General features: G+C 43.9%; 1 protein-coding gene across 2 annotated transcripts in view; it reads left to right on the forward strand.

Annotated features, from left to right (window-relative positions):
- The window catches only part of mTor (serine/threonine-protein kinase Tor), a 278630-nt gene that overhangs the window by 141409 nt on the left and 117204 nt on the right, over positions 1-20017 (forward strand). For both annotated transcript variants that reach the window (XM_075888782.1, XM_037433800.2), the window contains exons 31-37: positions 1355-1470; positions 1759-1836; positions 4154-4261; positions 8372-8497; positions 9542-9673; positions 12451-12581; positions 16367-16484. In XM_075888782.1, the coding sequence (XP_075744897.1) occupies positions 1355-1470; positions 1759-1836; positions 4154-4261; positions 8372-8497; positions 9542-9673; positions 12451-12581; positions 16367-16484 (809 nt within the window). The remainder of the gene's footprint in view (positions 1-1354; positions 1471-1758; positions 1837-4153; positions 4262-8371; positions 8498-9541; positions 9674-12450; positions 12582-16366; positions 16485-20017) is intronic.

Raw genomic sequence — 20017 nt, forward strand, 5'->3', positions numbered from 1 at the left:
CACTTGCTATCTCGGCAAGTATCAGTGCGGTTTCAACGCGAAGGGACTATGTAGAAAGAGCAAAGGCAATCGTTCCCATCGAAGTCGAAGGCGCGCGATTCTCCCGCCGAAGGATAAGCGCGAGTGCACAAGCATCCAACCCCCTCTCCCCTCTCTGCATTGGCGGGGCAAAGTACACGAGGGAGATAACCGGCCGTCAGCACATCGTGACGAGCTGAGCGCCAAGTGCAGGCTGCTTTTTTTTTCTTGAGTTTCTATATATATAGGTACGTATACATATACTATACATATACGGTATAGCCAAAACTGCCCATTTGCATAATTGCTATCGCAAAAAAAAAAAAAAAGGGCTAAGCTGAACGTCGTCGGAGGACACACCATACACGCGCAATGAAACTGTGTGCGCGTCTAAAACGAAGAGCGAACGAGACGAACACAGACACTTTTACCGCGGAAACATTTCGGTAAAGCGCCTTCAATATGCAGCTCAGCATGATGCTAACTAAAAGCGTAGCACTGCCAACGCACAAAAGTAGTTTTTTTTTTTTATTTTGGTTTGGGGGGGGGGGGGCACACCCGGGCATGCGACCACTCGTAAGTGCAGGCCCGTCTCACGCGGACGCGGCCCGCATGCCCGCCGCCACCGGTTCGCGCTTCGGCGACGGCGGGGCAGTGGCGGAAGATGCATGCTCATACCAAAATGCCGAAATGCGGAGCGAAATTCCAGGATTGTTTGTGGGGAAAATTCGTTATACGAAAGTTGTCTCCAGCAGCTACTTTGTTACATAGAGATCGCAAATACATGTGCTTCTATGGAGCAACGGCGGGGAATAGAAGAACTTCGTTATATCCAGGAATTCGTTATATGGAGGTTCGTTATAAGCAGGTTTAACTGTATACAACTGCAACTTCAGCAGCAAATGTGTAGTAATGGCATAAACAGTGACGTGGGGCTTTATGAGCCTTACTACAAACCCATGCCACATAATAACTGCTTTATTCCAGTAACAGTCGTATTTATATATTTCAGATGTGGCACCATCTCTTGACAGTTGAACATAACTAAAGTCACCTAGTGTCGACCTTTGACACTATTGTGTAAACATAAATTTATGATGAAGTAGCAATTTTCTGGACTTCCTGAGAATTAAAGTTGGTCTCAAGCATGCGCTCTGGCCTATCTCGTCCTTTTTTTTCTTCATTCTGCACACCGAAAAAGATTTTTTTTGTCGATACATTCCGTGAAGCAGATTGTTTTGCCTCGCATGTCAAGGCCTTTTGTAGTGTTTGGCTTTTATGTCTGCTTTAAGGATGTAAGTTGTTATTGAAGCTGAGCTGTGCTTGGTGTCTGCAGAAAAGTGGGACACCATGGAGGAATATGTACAGGTGATCCCTCGTGATACCACCGATAGTGCCTTTCACCAAGCAGTCCTTGCCGTTCACAAGGAAAACTTCCCAGGGGCTCAGCAGGTGAGAGAAGTTCTTGAGAAGTACTATACGTCTTAAAGTAATGCACAAGTGGCTCTTTAACGAATGACTAAAGGCAAATGTGAACATCTTGGAAGAATCTTAGCAATCATATTATACTGCATATTTATATTTCGCCTTTATCTACGTCTTAAGGCTGTGAAAATGAATTTTCATCTTTACACTGCTCATTACACCAGAAGACCTGAAGTATTAACAAAGGTTGCAATCGTTGTGGTGTTTGTGTGCCCATTCATTTCTTTTCTTCGCTTGTACTGTGGTTCGTTTCAGTTCATTGACAAAGCAAGAGACCTGATAGACACGGACCTTACTGCCATGGTTGGAGAAAGCTATAGCCGAGCGTACGGGGTGAGTATGAATGATGCTGACACTTGGGCTGTGAAAATTTTATTTATGCTTAAAAATCCTGTAGTGAAACTAGTCATTTATAGGTACTCATTTAGTATGCTGCTCATCTTAATATGTAAGAGCAGAGGTAAAAAAAAAAAAACTCCTTGGAGAAGTATGGGAGCCACACGTATTATTGGGAAGCATTAAAGGGGCTTGGAAGGCTTTTTGAACGTATTGCGAAAGTGTTGCGAGCCAATGATTATTGCTTTGCACGCTGCTGGCATTTTGTACAATCGTGTTGTCATGCAGCCAGAAACTGCTTGCTGCGTCCTTCGCAGTGTATCAGTAGCTATTCAGCAAGCAGGCCAAACTGATGCCACATTTTTTGGTCACGAGAATTTTCTCACTCAAAGTGTTGTGAAATTTTAGTTAAACAAATCAAATATGTGCATGTCTTTTATGTAAAAAAGTGATGTAATATTAAATCACGACTCTTCTAATGCTGATAGACGATCATCTATGTACATTCGACTTTCTCCTACACAAACACAAAGAGACAACTCAAGGTCCCATCTCTTTCAACTATAAATGTTTGCTTAATTTACTTGTGTAATGTTGCATTCACTGCTGTGTTACTTGCCAACACATGCTAGCTCTCTTTCATTCATTTTGTGCCTGCAGCTCCTTGTCAGTTAGGCACTTGCTTTTATTTGATTACTATCCAGCGATCAGGCTGTCCACCACTTGTCTAGTTTGGCCAGACATGAGTGCTTAAGCATTGTAGCAAACTTGTCATTCGTTGGCGGCAGTTCCACGTAACGACAGCAATTCTTCGTTATAACAGAGTCAGCGAGGTGTAAAAAAATTTGTTGCAATCTGTATTTCGATAGAAGTGACCACTTGACAGAAGTAGGCTTGTTCAAATACTTGAACAAATATTACAGTATACAAATTTGCCTTGATTCAAATTTGAAATATTGAAAATTTCAAAGTATTCAAAATGAACGAATAGGTGTAAATAGTCCAGATGTAATCTCCTGTAAAAATAGTTTCACTGCAGCGGAGGGGTGCTAAGTCGCAAAAGCACTTATTTAGAAAAAATCTACACTGCTGCAAAGCTCCACTTCAAAGCTAAATGAACATATTAGTCTCATATTGACTTATTGTTTTTTTTTACGTTAAAAGGTTGTTATACAGGCTTATAGTAAATTCTAAAATGTCACATATTTTACAAATTATCGCTTGCATTCTACCAAAAATCAGTCCTACTACTATATTTTCGAAGTTGTTTGCACTTCCTTAGAACCAAAAAAATGGCGTTTGCACAGGCCTTCTTTCAATTTTTTTAAAATATTGTGCAGGTTAGTCAAATAATGGCAAACATGCCCATTTCTCTTTATAATATGGGATATATACAATTTGAATTTAGTTCAGAATTATTCGACGAAAACCACTTCGAATTCGTTTCAAACCTAGAATTCACTATTCGCACAAGCCTAGACAAAAGCTAAAGAGCAGTAGAGATTTAATTGCACTAAAATTGTGAGGAAGTCAAAGCACGATGGCCCAAAAATGCACTCAGAATAATCGCATCGCGTGGCCAAGCACGTAACACCCCCTACGGAATGTGCAAGCCAGCCTGTGGTCTTTTGGCCGTACTCCGGCATACAAAAGACTGGGGCTTTCTGGCGTTGCCAGGAAAACTTTATTTTCATGTAGATTCTGTCATGGGGGACACCAGCAATGCAGTTGCGATCTGACTAACACTTCGTGCGTCTGCACCATTGAGTTTGAAGGCTCCCGTTTGCACAGCAGTAATAAAGAGCTGGGAGTACTGAGCACTGGCTTTGTACTAATTTTAAGTAGTTGTCAGTCGTGGGTTTGGTACTTTTGGGCTCCTATTCGTGCCTGCCTGAGATGTTGGTGGCAATAATTAGACACTCCGTGCTCAAAAGGGCCACGGCTGCTTGCCGACACCTCTGTTCGCCTCCAGTTACTTAGCATCAACAGGTACCTGTCTTACACCAAGAGTGCTGCTCACGCATGAGCCAGTGATAGCAATTAACACATTGAGAAAAAGTGACAATAAAATTTTTCAGAGGCATGAAGTAACTTTTTAGTTGGACCTTGCCACATATCCATCTCCCCTGTGTGGCTTACAATATGCTAGTGCGGAAAAAACGGGAGAAGCTGCTCAGTGGTGCATTAGTGGCCTTTCACTTTGCTCGAAGGATGTGAAGTCCAGTAATGAGGCCGTTCTGTGATTCCATAAAATGCTGTGTATTGGGAATTATAATTGACATCTGCATGTTGTTACCCGCCTCCCATAACACAGGCGATGGTGCAAGTGCAGATGTTGGCTGAACTGGAGGAAGTGATTCAGTACAAGCTTGTGCCTGAACGAAGAGAAGCAATCAAACAGAAATGGTGGGACAGGCTTCAGGTGAGGGCAGATCTGGCATTTGCTAAATTAAAAGGGGGGCTGACTACTACCACCCAGTATGGGTCATGAGGTATTATAAAAAGTTACAGGACCATGAATTTTAATTGCAGAACAGAGCATGATATTTGTGTTTTCTGTGCGAATTTTATTTTGAATTGCAGTGAAAAGAAAAAAAAAAACAAGGAACAAATGTGTTTTGTCATTTCCAGCAAGGACTGAGTACTCATGTTACGGTTCGTAATTGGCTATTATTTTGTTACACCATGCTTGATGCTCACATACTTGCACCCTTCACATTATAGACGATTTTCTGCAGCAGCGCACGGGCACTGCCATATTTTGATCACTTGACCGTAATTGCCTTCCCCCAGCCAGTTGCCCCAGTCAGTTGCCCCAGTCAGTTGCCCCAGCCAACGCATTGGGCCAGATAAGTGGCTGTGGCTGTAAGTGCTAGTAGCTGACGTTAGAAGCCAACATGGGAGCACACTTGCAGACGCAACCACCTGCTTCGATCTGTACTCGCTTTTGCTACTCGCCCACTGTCTTCACAGCAATAAATAAATGGTGAAATCAGCTATCGCTTCATGTAATCTCATGCTGGGGACAGAGAATCATGTATGTTCTGTCTTTAATAGTATTGAGATGAGCAACCCTGTTGGGTTTAATTTGCCATGCCTGCTACACCTTTTCTCCGAGAATTTGAGAATGAATCTTGAGAACTCTGCAAAATACTAACGAGTATGTTGCTCTTTAAGCTTCAGGATGCGAATATAAAGCAAATAAATGCGTAGGTTGCGAAATTATGGGCCACACAGCGCAGGACAACGACATAAGTTCAAAGGGGAAGGAAACTGCATCTACTAATGCCACCATGGTGACTATTCTGGCGCTGTGGTCTGCCTCGCTTTTACTCGCATGTGCGCAGACGCAGATTTAGACATATTAAGCAGCAGTGCCAAAGGACACGGTAAGGAGATGGCCACGTGCGGTGGCACCATCTAGTTTGGATTGAACAAACCAGCTGCAGAAAATGGTCTTTATGTATGCATTGCACACATATTTTATTTTTTGTGAATTTTGAGATGAAAATGCCTTTACACTGAGAGGTGATAGGGCCTTCATTGCAACAGCCAAAACAGCCGACTTATGACAAGCCATAGTGATCTATTTAGGTGCTTCTTTTTTTGTGCCAGTTGGTGAGCAGGTACTTTGAGTTCTGTGGTCACCCTGAGAGGTACAATAATAACGTTGACTTCCGCTGCCGTTAATGGATGCTATCACAACATGAACAGAGTTATTGGCACATTCGACCACTTCTTGCAGTGTTGGCATATAATTGCTATCATTTCTCTCATGTGTAACGTTGGTCTTCATCTTTGCTGTAGCTTGAGAACTTTTTATTCGAAAATGTTCAACAAGTTTCTCTGCATTACCATGGTATCATTGAACATGCTGACCAGTAAGCTTTCGATTGCCCTAAAGTAAATAGTGCCACAAAAAACTGACTGTCAGTTCAGTTCGTGCCATGTCTTATGCCATTTTTGCGGTGTGCAGGGGTACAAGTGCTGTGCCATTTGCGGCGCCACGCTGCGCCAATCCGCATTTGCAGCACTATCTTGCTTCAAAATGCATTTTTGTGCTGAGACTGCTCCTATACAATCTTTGGTGCCTTCTGTAACACTGTCATCCGTGACGGGCCATGCATATGCGAGCTATCATCATCACCAACTGTGCACACACTGTAACGATGGGAGCGGAGCGGAAAAATTTAACCACGAGGGTGAAGCATTGATGGGATAGCAAGAAGTTGGCATTCTCTATGTAGTAAGGCTAGCAGCCATCTCTTGGATTCGACCTTCCGTGACCCTACAAAATGCTGGTGTAAGGAATATGGGCGCTACCTAGAGCAAAGTTGTTTTTGTGCAACTTCTTGTCTCACTGCGAAGCAGCCAGGCCATCTGCTAATGTCTGTCGAAATAGCATTAGTGACAGCGCCCCTTTAATCAAAGTTGGCAGTTGCTGCTTAAACAATGCACCCCCCACCCCCTTCCCTATTTCGACTGCCTTCATGTTTTTTGGCTTGCAATACAGGTGGGCCATTTCCTTTTCTTGAGGAGCATGTTACTGCAACATGGGGATTATATATATATATATATATATATATATATATATATATATATATATATATATATATATATATATATATATATATAAGGGAAAGAAGTGTATACTTAAGGGCTCGTTTTTCCGTGTTTTGACACAATATTAATGAGATCTAAATGCCAAGGAATGTATCCGGGAAGTTATTAGAACTAATGTAATGTAAATAAGAAGAAAGAAAAGTGGGCAAAAAAATAACTTGTCGTGAGCAGGAATCGAACCTACGACCTTCGAATAACGCATTCGATGTTCTACCACTGAGCTATCACGGCGGCTATCCCTTGTGGGGTCTCGGCGTGGCGAACGCCACGCCATGATCTTGGAGTGAACGGACACAGTAGACGCGGTCTGTACAAAGGACACAACATACATACATTTATTAACTAATTTAGACGACGATATCGTCTGCCAAATGATACACCAATTTCAATTAACACGCTACTATACAAACAACATAGCGCAGTGACACACTAAACACACAATAACACGATAAACACACACTAACACACCCAACACACTAACACATACCCAAGGCGGCGGCGCCAACGCCTGACTTTCCACGTGGGACCCCGGCGCGAAGCCCGCGGTCCTGAGCACCGGGGACTCACGCTACAGACAACCGTTAGCGGCAGCCGCCATGCGCAGAAGAGGCTCGCTCAACTCTCGCGCACCACCAAGGCCTGCCTTCCGCCAGGGGCCACCGGCGCTACCACTCTTCCAACAGTGGTACTCAAAGCGAACACAACGCCATCTATCGCCCGGCGGTGGTCACCACCGAAATAAAGCCTTGGGGCGAGACACGTGCGCCACGCAGCGCAGACAACTTTACAGGGGGTGTCAGCACCCCCCACACCCTCCAGCCATTTTATTGGGTTTATATTGGAATTTAAACGTGGGAGTGTCAGTCAGCGCCACCTGTAGCCATGGCGGCGAGTGTGACACACTTTCTTATGAGCCTATATGGCGTCACGTAGCAAGTGAACTTATTACAAGCAGGCAGCTGACCAATACTCCCTCGTATACTACCTAACGGCACCAATTCTGCCAGTACGAGACCCTCGTTAATGAATAAGGGAAAGAAGTGTATACCTAAGGGCCCGTTTCTCAGTGTTTTGACACAATATATATATATATATATATATATATATATATATATATCATTCATTAGTATATTAGTATTGAATATGCAGAAACCCATTAGAATTTTTTTACCAAAAATTAAAGAATTACATCAGCAATTATGCTTTACCCTGGAAATCTGCTCCCAAACTAGCTTGCATATCTCTATAACACACCTCTTGATGCCCCAAAGCTACTCCAGAAGACAGAATCCCACACTTGCACCTCTGACTGCAGTATTCTCTTGTTCTCAATGCTTGAATGCATTCATTGCATACAGTTTAGTTGTGTTTGCATCTATTGTTTATAAAAAGGCATACATACTAAGCAGCTGCCAGTCAATATCTCCTTTATTACTCGCAGCATAAATGTATACTGCAGTTGATGTGCATTTTTGTCAATCCAGTGAGAGTGATGTTACGATTATTTGCAAGCCAATTTACTTGCGACTTCACTAGTACAAAACTGAGGTGAGGTATAAGAGCAGTTTTTAAATGCCAAATAAATAAATAAACAAAATGAAGCAAGACGTGAAACCTAACATTCATTTTTCTTCACTGGGGGGGGGGGGGGGGGGTATGTGTGGTGCTTCTTGGAAAAAGGGCACTGAAGTTTTCATTTTCGTGTGACTTGCCGGCACGTCTTGCCATGTTCATAGCATTGAGTTTCTGAAAGGTAGCCAGCTTTTCAGCAGAAACAGTTGCATAGCATGAGATAGATGAAATCAGCTGCACATGTAGAAATTGTAGAAAGTTTCACCATTTTGCTAGTGACTGATGGTGTGGAGCCACTGACGTTTTCTCTGAAATTGACCTCCCTTGACCCTCCCAGGGCTGTCAGAGAATTGTCGAGGACTGGCAGAGGATATTGCAGCTTCATTCATTAGTTGTGAAGCCCAAGGATGACATGCGCAGCTGGCTGAAGTTCAGCAGTCTCTGCAGGCGGAATGAACGGCTGGTAAGAGAAATGCACTTGTTTATGTTGTATTCGTCCTGCCCCTCTTTTTTCTCGTATTGTTAGGAGTTTGACGAAACTTCATAAATATAGAGGTGGACTTGATGACAATAATGTGTTGTGAGGCAGTTCTTGATTGCATCCTCCAAATGAAGGGTGTGTGTGCAAACACCCTGTACATGTTTCCCAGCAAGCTTGCACTGCTTGGCATGTAGTGTTGGTCAGTTGTTTTGTATATTTGTATTGTATGTATAGGTTACTTATTCAGTGCTGTTAAGTCTTTCTCCCATGAGAGATAATTTTGTGTGCTTAACAACAGCCCAGATTATTTTTGGGCATATTTTTCCAATTTGTTCATATCTTGTGTACAACTGTGTATATGTAAGCATATTAAGAAAAATAGTAGTAGAAGGCCTTGGATGACTACAGATATAATACACTTAAACATACAATTAAAACAACAGAAGAATTATAAAAATAGTTTTAGCCCTGAGAGTCAAAGTCCCAGAAAGGATTTTAAAGTACTTTGACAGAATTCGAACAAACGTTTTTTGGCATCACATTCCCGACAATCGTAAGAGGCACCGAATAAATTTTGGAGCTATTTTAACCCATAGTCAAACGTTTGCTCAATGATGCAGTCTAGGGGGCATCCTATCGCTGAAAGTTTCAGTGAGTATTCGCCATCAATGTTCACAGAAGATAGTGGTATTTTGCCTAAAATTATATGTCAATCAAATAAGCCACCTATTGCCGAGATTTAAATTTTTCGACAAGAAGTTCTTAGTCTTGCTAATTTTGAACACAAGGAAGAACCAATGACACCCCGAGTGAGTTTTTGTATCAGTACGCTGAATGAAGTTCGATACATCTTGCATTAATTTTTCATTGTTCACCGAGTGGCTCTTTACCTAAAGAGTGGTCCTGAAAGGTGGCAGTGCTGACAAGCTTTTCAGCTGGCGACCTGTTGAAGCCGGCTCAAGACAAATTTCAGGGTGTGAGACAACCCAATAGCAGCACAACTCGTTTGCTGTTCTTCTATTGCAGGCTCAGTCCCACCGAACGCTGGTCACACTTTTGGGGACAGACCCTTCTCTAGTGCCAAATCAGCCTCTGCCGACTGCTTACCCTGCTGTAACATTTGCCTATATTAAACATATGTGGCAGAGCAATCAGAAGGTAAGCTTTCCTGTTCTGTACATCATACTTACTCTATTTGTATGCGACCACGATTGTAATCTGAAGCACAGCCTTTCAGTTCGTTAAGAAAAAAAATTGCAACTGTAAGGCACTTGGGAGATGAGTATGGTTTTCCAGCAGAAAGTTCACTTCATTCATCTTTTTCAAAGATCAAGTGTTCAGTGAAAATATCCTTGTCATTATCCACATCCCAGACGGTATAACCTTTGGTCGCAGTTTAAGGATCGTTCCCACTGGTTTCACCAGCTACGAATGGTGGATTTGTCAATGTCAAGCTGTGTTGCAGTTTAGCATTTTTCAAGTACTACCTTCGAAATGGCTTTTTGTTTCTAGTAGGCACGGTATTGTCTGTGACATGTCGCCATTTTTTGGAAAGAACTAGCAAACACGAATTCTCAGTCAGAATCACCACACCACAACATTGAAACCAATAGCACAACTGGCACACCAGCGGGATGCCCAAAGAAAAATAGTGATATTAGTATGCACATGTACTAAGCCCCTCTGAGCTAGTGTTATTGGGACTCATGATGCACTCGGTAAACACTAAAAATCATAAAGCAACAATCTTTTGTGCACTCCTAAGTTAGATCCAACATTGCAGGAGTAGGTTGGTTGGTTTTGGGGTCGCATGTCTCAAATCAGCTCCGGCCATGTTAGATGCCATAGGGATGGGCTTTGCATAATTTTAACCATCTGGGGTTCTTTAAAGGGGCCCTGCAACACTTCTTGAGCATGGTCAGAAAGTGCTGCTGATCGGTAATAGAGGCTCCCGAGAATATGCGCACCAAATAATATAGCGCAGCATGCGGCCTGCAGTTCAAAATAAATTATAAAAGTCATCTAAAAATGGCTTTTTTTTTTCTCGAAAAATGACAGAGGAAGCTGAAAAATCACTCGTAGAAGGCTTTCTATCAGGCATTGGTACATTTGAACATGGCGTGCTCAGTTGTTACAGAGGTCGCTGCGGGAGGCCGGGACATGTCCACGCGTGCACGCGCGGTCTTCTTTAAAAAATTCGCGTATTCGAAGAAAAAAATTTAAAAAGTGCTCAAGGTCACATGATGTGCGTCACATATTTTTTTTGCCTATGCCATCCCCACTGCTTAGCTTCCAGTGTTTTCATCGGGACGAGAGAAGAGAGAATGCGATTGCAGCGTGCAACAAATCTTTGTAACTCTGCTCATACTGGACGGATTCTTAACATATTTGCGCCGTTGAATTCGTGACAATGAGCTCTTTCAGTGAATTCATACTAAGGTTACTTGAAAAAAACACCAGGCCTGCGTGGAAGGCACAGCACAATCACAGCAAAAGCTAGAAAAGCGGCCATTCGGAGCCTTTTTGAAATACTCATAGGGTGACTACTGCAAGCACACTTGCTTGATACCCACTAAACCGTTATTAATAAATTTATTTGGCGGTAGGTTGACATTCGCTATGCTATTTTTTGTCATTCTTCTGAGAAGTGTGATGTCCACTAAACACTTGCAAGGAATTTTTCGCCGATTGTTCATGCAGTGGATGACAACGATAAGGAAATATGGCTGAGGTGGGTATGCGCCACAGTTAATAGGAGAACAATAACAAGCTTTTGTGATGCGTTGGAGCATTGGACAGCCCACTCGTTATGCTATTCGCATTGTGCGACGACTGGCTGTTCTTCTGCTGTTTTAAAACGCTTTATAAGTCGTATTAACGCGATTGCTTTCCCGACATCAAGGCTGCTTAAGGCAAGTTTGACAACATTTCACAAGCGCCAGTGTAGGTGAGTGTTAGAATACTAGCCTGGCACCCAGCAGACCCAGGTTCGAGCTCCACTGTGTCATTGGTGCTAGGTCAAGCCTGCGTAAGGCATGTTTGACAACAAGTTTGGAGCACCGGTGTAACTCTGTGGTAGAATGCTGGGCTGGCACCCAGGGGACCCGAGTTCAAGCCTCACTGTGTCATTGGTGCAAGGTTTTTTTTTCTCATTTCTCATGATGTGGTTACGGACACAGGCAGCCGCGGCGGCGAACAACTGCGCGTAACTCGAGTTGTGATCTCATAACAGCTTTCGCTGTAAAAGTGTTTGAGAGCCCCTTTAAGAACTGACATTGCTCAATACGCAAGCCTCTGGAATTCCACTTCCATCGTGGTGTTATGGAAACCATCCCCCTTCCCACATTCTGCATCCTGTGAACCCATTATAATTCTGCTTAGCAGCCTCACCTCTAAGCTCCTGCGTCTCCCATTTGTTGTCAAAATTCGACAACAAATGGGAGACGGGTAATTCTTTCCTGCATAATGATTGCACCCTGAACTTGGTGCACGACACCCATGATGGTTTTCAGGTTCCCGTGTGCAAAAACATGGCCTTCGAGGTCTGTGTTGTCACTTTAAAGATGACACGACATAATTAGTTGGCAAAATTAAGGCCTTCGACAACTGTGTCCATTGCCCAGAGCTGTGGCATAGCTGTGGGCTCATTATTGGTGGCGCTTTCATGCCATTCTTCTCACAGTCTGATTACGTTGCCTTTGTGTTTCTTGTGTTGGTGAGTTGTCGCTGTAATGTGCCATGCCACAAACGAGAGCCAGAAGGTATTTGAACAAGCTCATGCCCTCTTCATTTTTTTTTCTGGTGGGTTAACTTTGAAATTTGGTGCTATTCCAGCAATCGTCATTTATTCTGGTGCCAATCAGCACACAAAGAATGTTCTTTATGTCAACCATGCAATAAGATGCAACAACCTTGGATGCTTTCTCTTTCTGCAGGAGAATGCTCTGAGGCAGCTGCACCACTTTGTCCAAACAGAGCTCCCAGCCAACAGCACCTTGAACCACCTGTGCCTACCTGTCCCCAATGACAATGCACAGCGCAGTGAACACCAGAAGCTCCTAGCCAGGTGATGTGGGCTTTTTGTTTTGCAGATCAAGGTGTTTTATTCCAGCACCACTGCATTACTCGAATCTAGGTCGACCTAGATTCTAAGCTGACCTCCTAAAGTCCGAAGCCCAGAAAGAAAAAAAAAAACGAATGTAGGCCAAACGAAACAGTGAAGACAGCGTTCACAAAGAGAAAACATTTATTAAACATGAGTATGAAACTTAGCGGATAGTTCCTGATGCAAATAACTCGAGAAACATACAGCCTCTAGTCCTGTTGTGTGTGTTTCTTTGACGTAGTTTTATTATTATTTTTTTCGCGCTGTTTCTAGTCCATGCTGCGCTCATTCCAAGTCGTCGTTGCTGACTTCTTTGTCGCTGTTTTCAGACAGTGCGCATTTCTTGGTGCCATCAAGCGCATTGGTTATGCCACACTTCTTAACAGAGCGCACAATCAAAATTTCAGGGTTGTCCCACGTTGCAGCTTTCCAGTGGCGCACATTTTTTTTTCATCCGCTCTCAAGTCCTGCCCTGCTCGAACGTTGGATAATCACTCTGCGTGTAAGACAACTTTCCTTTTATGAGCAGCACCGCTTGTTTGATGCCATTGAGCTCCACCATACACAGACCTCTCAAAGCGTGACTCGAAATGACAAATGGCTCGACTCAACATTCACCACAAAAATCAAAATGGCAGCCAGTTGTTGGCTTGGCTACTAACGGCTATGATACCGTCTAGGTGACGCTACTTGTGCACCACTTTTCTTCATTAAAAATGGTGCATTCTTCAAAATCCTTGAATCTAAGCCGACTCTGGAGTGTGATGCAAAGAAATTAGAAAAAAAAATTATCGGCCTAGATTTGAATAAATACGGTATATTACAACTGAAAATTGTTCTGGTGGATTTTGTGGAAAAAACACTGCGACGGGAAGAGGGAGTAGCATTCGGGTTGGTGTCCTTCATACAGTTGAATACGGATAGATCGAACTCGAAGGGAGTTGCAAATTAGTTCAATATAAGAAAAATTCTATATATAAAAATACAGACCCCAAGAGCTTACTTGTAGTGAACCATCACCTAGAATAGGCGCATTTAAGAAGCACAACTAATTCCACACACACACCGCAATAGAATAATTTATTTGCATGAAAGAAAAACGCTCATCTTGGCCTGCTTCTTCATTTTTGAAATGAAGTGGAAGACGCTAGTCTCTATCTTTTCAACCATCGTCATTACAAGCATTTTGTCTGTAATTTTCAGCTATCTTTGCATAGATAGGCTCACTCCTTAAAGGAAAAGGTTACCAATGATTTGAGATAGACTTATCTGCCAGCCTATCAGTGAATTCAGCCTCGACAATTTCACGGGTTAGCTGGCATCTGCTCGTTCTGATAATTGAACATTTCCGAAAAATGGGCCTGCACGAGCTACGAACATCGTCACTTGTGGTACATGAATTACTGCAGTGCTACAGTGAGCATCGATGAACCCACCCCTTTTTTGGTTCACATTGTATTGGTGTTCCTTTAAATGCTTATTGACGCACTGTCCACTTTGGCCCACTTAATTTTTTCGACATGCTAACTGAAGCTTATACACTACTGCATTATTACATTCTATAAACCTGTTTTTGTGCTTCCTTTGGAACCCATGCTCCTCCAATGAGGCTCGTCTGCACAATCTCCGCAATATCATGGCAGCTTAAAACAATACTTTTAACGTTCGCTGGTTGTCCAATTTTTTTTAGTCTGTGTGATAACTCATGGATATACGGATTGACTGAAACTTCTCTCGTGTATCAGCTAGAAGCAAGCTGGCGGGAGTGTTTTTTGGCAAGTTCAAGTTGAGGAGGCCCTTGGAAACACTGACAAGCACATGTGTAGGGTAACCGGTGTACCGTAGGCAGTCAATTTGTTCATAGAAACTTTCGCTCACGCACTCAGGACATGACTTGCGTAGGGAGCTGAGCAAGCAAGTCTTCACTATTCCCCTCTTCACCAACTTGGAGTGTGCTGACTGATTAAGGGTTACTGACTGGATTCGAAGAGAAGACAAATATGTGAGCAGGAGACAAAAAGTCAGGTAGGCGGATTAGATTAAGGAGTTCGCAGGCATGATGTGGCAGCAGAAAGCACAGGACAAGGTTGATTAGTAGAACATGGGAGTGGTCTTTGCCTTGCAATGAGCATAGTTAGGCTGATGATGATGATGAGAGAGCATGACTGCAAAACCTCATTGAGAGTGTCCGTATAGTTGTTGTCACAGTAAAACTGCAGTTTTTGACTGCTAAATAAATGTTTTGGGTGAGCTTTGGCTTCAGTTTTCTTGTTTAATTGGTGCATTTCTTTTTCGAATTTTCGTGCTGAACTTGTATCTAATGAAAAACTGTCCATGACAAATTTCGGGTGGAATAATCTTGTTATATTCAGGTTCAATTGTATATAGTATTGCGGGTAAGTCTGATCACTTCATCAGTATTGAATGTCTAGTAAAAACCTCTGTAATGCCCCGCCGTGGTGGTCTAGTGGCTAAAGTACTCGGCTGCTGACCCGCAGGGCGCGGGTTCGAATCCTGGCTGCGGCGGCTGCATTTCCGATGGAGGCGGAAATGTTGTAGGCCCGTGTGCTCAGATTTGGGTGCACGTTAAAGAACCCCAGGTGGTCTAAATTTCCGGAGCCCTCCACTACGGCGTCTCTCATAATCATATAATGGTTTTGGGACGTTAAACCCCACATATCAATCAATCAAAACCTCTGTAATTTTTTTTTGTTTACCAGTAAGAAAAACGTCAATTTATTGATGTGTGACTCTAGAAATCTGCTTTGAAACTCCCCTTTTACTGTTTCAAAGCTGCTCTGAAACCACATCGTTTCTGCCCCCTGAGCTGCTTCATGAAGCCCTCTTCCACCCCCTGTTAGCTTGTACTGGAGTTTGCAGCAGGTTAACAAAGCTCCTGGGAACATTGTGGCTGTTATCTAGCAGGGTTGTTCTATATTGTTTGCTGTACTGCCGATATATCAGATGCCCAAATAGCCCTGATCTCTTTTTTTTACCACATCATTAATGAAAGTGTCCCACAAAGTATAGGGGCTTTTCAGTTGCTCAATAGCACTCACAGCTGTGTATTGTCTCGGGGTTGTCACGTCAACGAAGGCAAAGACGGCGTGTTTAAAATGAAACTCTTTATTTGGCTGAACATCTGGCTGGGGAAATGGAAAGTTAAACTACAGCAAGCAGTGCGTGCTTTACACTGAAATCAGTGAACAGAGCATTGGATGTCAATAACACTGATCATCGTTGGGATGCTTCGTCTTCTATATATACATCATGCATCAAACTTTCCAGCCTTATCACTGGTGGTCGCGCGAGCTCTGGAATAAGCTAAAGTGTTTGTGTCTTGGGTGAAATCTAAAAAAAATTATCTACTACAATCGTAAAGCTTCTCGAACACTGAGGCGCGGTCGGCGCTGATCATTGCTGACAGGATTTGCGGGCACAAGTCAAGTACAGCAAAATTGAAACAACAAACGTGCACGAAAGTATCTAGCAACTAAGTTGCTTCGAAATATGTACTGCTGTAAGATTTCTGCTATTTTGGTTTTGGAACCTATGACACTGCTCTCAAATACAGAAGGGTCATTAACCTGAGAAATTGGAACTGCTACCTTGTAGAAATGAACAGAGTATTGTTTATATAAAAAATCTTGCATTGTGGTTATCTTGTTACTCGCTCTTTTTTTGGTGCCTAAAAACATTGCCCACTGCTACAGCGTATAGTGAAAAGTAATTTTGTCTTTTCTCAGGTGTTACCTGAAGCTTGGACAGTGGGAGGAATGTATGCAGGGCATCAATGAGACCTCAATCCCCATGATCTTGCGCTACTACCAGTTAGCCACTGAACATGACAATGACTGGTACAAGGTGAGCACTACAAGACTTGCACTTCACTTTCTGCATGTGGATGCACAATGTATTGCAACGCTTTGATAACCTTTCTACCTAATTGTTTGAGGCCATGTCTTTCATTGGGTGCACGATTCATTCATTGATGCACATCTTTTTTGCTTAACATACCGTATAATAGAGTTTTAAGTACTTGCTTGCAGGAGACGTTCTAGCAACTTAAGATTTTCATTCTATTGGGGTAGAAGTGCGGTGCCATTTGGGTCACTTTGCTACAAAGTGCGTCATTATTCTGAAACTGCTTCGTAACGATGCCTGCATGTGCTTTAATGTGTGCGGCAACAATGAGACGTTCAGTGCTGCCTGCTTGGCACACAGAGCAGGAGAGAGGAATTCATTCAGCTTTCACCAACGATGTGGCACACTGGAGCAGTCTCTCTTAATGTCCCTAAAGATAAATTTTATTCCTTCACTGTTCATTGTGGAGACCTCTCAACAAAGCAACATGGCCGCAGGCATTTGCTTTCGGACACCACATGCAGCCCAAATATCACAGAAAGACTTAGGCATAGTATCAACCGCAAAAATAAACATTCGATTAGTTTTTCTTGCAAAGTGCTTGAAACTGGAATAATATTTTCGAACCAGGGCATCTGGAAAGTGGATAGTAGTTTCAAAGTGCAAAAGTAAAGTTTCTGCTTCCTCTGTGACAGCGTGGTTTGACAGCCCATGAAGCCAGCATGCAGAAAAAGTCAAAGAACTATACTGCCTCGTCTATTGCGTGGGAATCCTGCTTCACCGTATTGTGCACTGAACTGTGATGCATGCATTGTAACTAGCTGTAATGGCAATGTTGCTCACATTGTCAGAAGCAAGAATAAAATTCTGCCCTGCTGCGGTGGTCTAGTGGCTAAGGTACTCGGCTGCTGACCCGTAGGTCGCGGGATCGTATCCCGTCTGCGGCGGCTGCATTTCTAATAGAGGCGGAAAGGTTGTAGGCTCGTGTGCTCAGATTTGAGTACACGTATAGAAAGCTAAAATTGTCACTAAAGAGAAAAAAATATCCCGTCATATTTGTGCCGAGCACACCACTTGTCATGGTGTTCATGAGTCGTCCGACGCAGTAATTCAAAACTTCCCCTTCTGAACTCTCTTGCCTCACGTTGTCACACTTTGCTGTGTACAGCAAGCAGCAGCACACTATTTACTCACACCATCGCATTTTTCCACACTAGCGCAGTCCCAGCTCTCACCTCTTTCACTGCAACATACCGCATAGACCGGCATAGCTAGGTGAGGTCGGGGCATGGCCTCCAAGACTGCAGCAGCTAGGTCTTACAGGAGTGGAAAAGCTATGCCATTGTGTGTCAAACTTGTTTATCTGCACTACCCTGCGCCAAGCAGTCCTTGTTGCGCAAAACTCGTCTATTAGCAGGCGCCTGCACCGCAGCACCCGAATTCAGCCGCAAGGTGCGACAGCCATCAAGCCCCGTGCCTGAAAACGTGGCTGAAGACTGTTATAGTTTCAGTTTCATCAAAGCTGTGATCACTCAAGCAGCAGCTCTGAACTTTGGTTTTGAGGGTCTGATCACGATCACTGGCGTGTACTATCTCCGCAGGCATCAGCGCAATTGACTATGGACTTGTGGAAAGAGCACCTCTCCCTAGCTCAGCTCTATTTTCTTATATCGGTGTTTTGTAGAGTTATGGGATACAGTGTAGACGCTTATAACGTAAGTCACGGGAGTTGTAAAAATCCGCGCTATAAGCGGTACCGCGTTATAACCAAAGCATGCTTTTTTCGGCCTTTGCCTATGTCAAAAGGGCAACCCACCTTTCAAAAAGCAAAACCCACCTTTCAAAAGCAATTTACTACACTTTTCACTCGCAGACACATTCAACACAATCGCAACACCACACGAAAACAAAGTTCTCAATTCCGGCATCAGCGGAAGAACGCCGTTATTTTCGTCTGGCGATGCTTGCGAACAGCGCTGCGAACAATTTCGTCCTCCACAAAGCTTAAGCACTGAACGATTTCTCGCTCAAACTGTTTTTCACGCAGTACGTTTTCACTTTAGCGAGGTATTCCAATGCGTCTTTGCACGGGAAATCTGGTTCTGGCGTCGGGTCGACATCGTCTTTGCCGTCCGACCTATCGTCCGTTGCAACCTCCGCACTACCGCGCACCGCTGCGACGATCACGTCATCTGTGCTCACTTCCTCGCAGACAGAAAGCTCCGACTCCCCGGCATCGACAAATTCTTGGAAAAGTGTCGGTGGCGGTTACAAAGTTGCTGTCAACGAGGCAGGACCACACGTCGTCAGTGTTGAGGGTCTCGCCGACGAGCGGCGTGTCGCTCTGCTCATCGTCTTCTAGAGCCTCTGCATTGCGCACGAAGCCTGCCCTCTTGAAACACTTGCTTATGGTATCGGCCTTTACCTGCCACCATGAAGCGACCACCATGTCGATTGCGCCTCTTAAGTTCACTTTAAGAGGCTGCTGCTGCTGCATGCTCAGCAAAACTTTCTCGCAAATGCGCTTTTTGTACAGCGCCTTTATGGTTGCGATGACACCCTGGTCGAGAGGTTGACTTTTTGCTGTTGTGTTGGCAGGCAAAAACTTTAGGTTGACTGCGGTCAACTTCGGCTTGACGTTGTGGGCCGTGCAGTTGTCGAGGATAAGCACGACCCGCCGCTTCTCTGCCACCATATCCTCATCAAACTTGCAAAGCCAGCTATATCCTCATCAAACTTGCAAAGCCAGCTGGTGAACAAATCCTGTGTCATCCACGCCTTTTTATTGGCTTTGTAGGTCACTGGCAGGCACTCTCGCTTTTTAAAGCAACGTGGCCTTGCCGATTTACCTATGACAAAGAGGCGGCGCTTGTCGCTCCCGTCCAAATTGGCGCAAAACAATACAGTTATGCGCTCCTTTGAGACCTGCGGCCGGAGCAGGCTTCGCCTTTCAGCGCAAGCGTGCAGTTGGGCAAAAGGTTATAAAATAAACCAGCTTCATTGGCATTATAAATGTCTCTGTCAGTATAGGTCGACAGCATACTCTCCAAGTTCAAGCGAAGCCAGACTTCGATAGACTCGTCGTCGACAGTGCCGCTTTCTCCGCACACCACTTTGCAGCTGATGCCATGGCGATCTTTGAAATGCTGAATCCACCCGTTGAGTGGATTGAAGTCATTGTGGCCTAAAAGAGCTCCGAGACACTTGGCCTTTTGTTGGAGCATGGGGCCACTTACTGGGATGCTCTGAGCCCTAACTTCGCGGAACCACCTGAACAGCGCTGCATCCACGTCTTCGTATTTTGACGTACATATTCTCTTCCGTGACAGAGAAGACGAATCTTGCTGCAGTTGCTGCTGCAGTTTGTCCTTGTTTTTGTAGATGGTCGACACGGTCGTGTCGGAAACGCCGTATTTCGCCGCCACCGACGCCTTCTTCAGGCCACTCTCAATTTCCCTTATGACGCATTCCTTAATCTCCAGTGATAAGGCACGGCGTTTTTTCACACCGCTTGAAGACGCCGCCGGCGCCAT

The sequence above is a fragment of the Rhipicephalus microplus genome, chromosome 3 (genome assembly GCF_043290135.1).
Source record: "Rhipicephalus microplus isolate Deutch F79 chromosome 3, USDA_Rmic, whole genome shotgun sequence".
Lineage (NCBI taxonomy): Eukaryota > Metazoa > Arthropoda > Arachnida > Ixodida > Ixodidae > Rhipicephalus > Rhipicephalus microplus.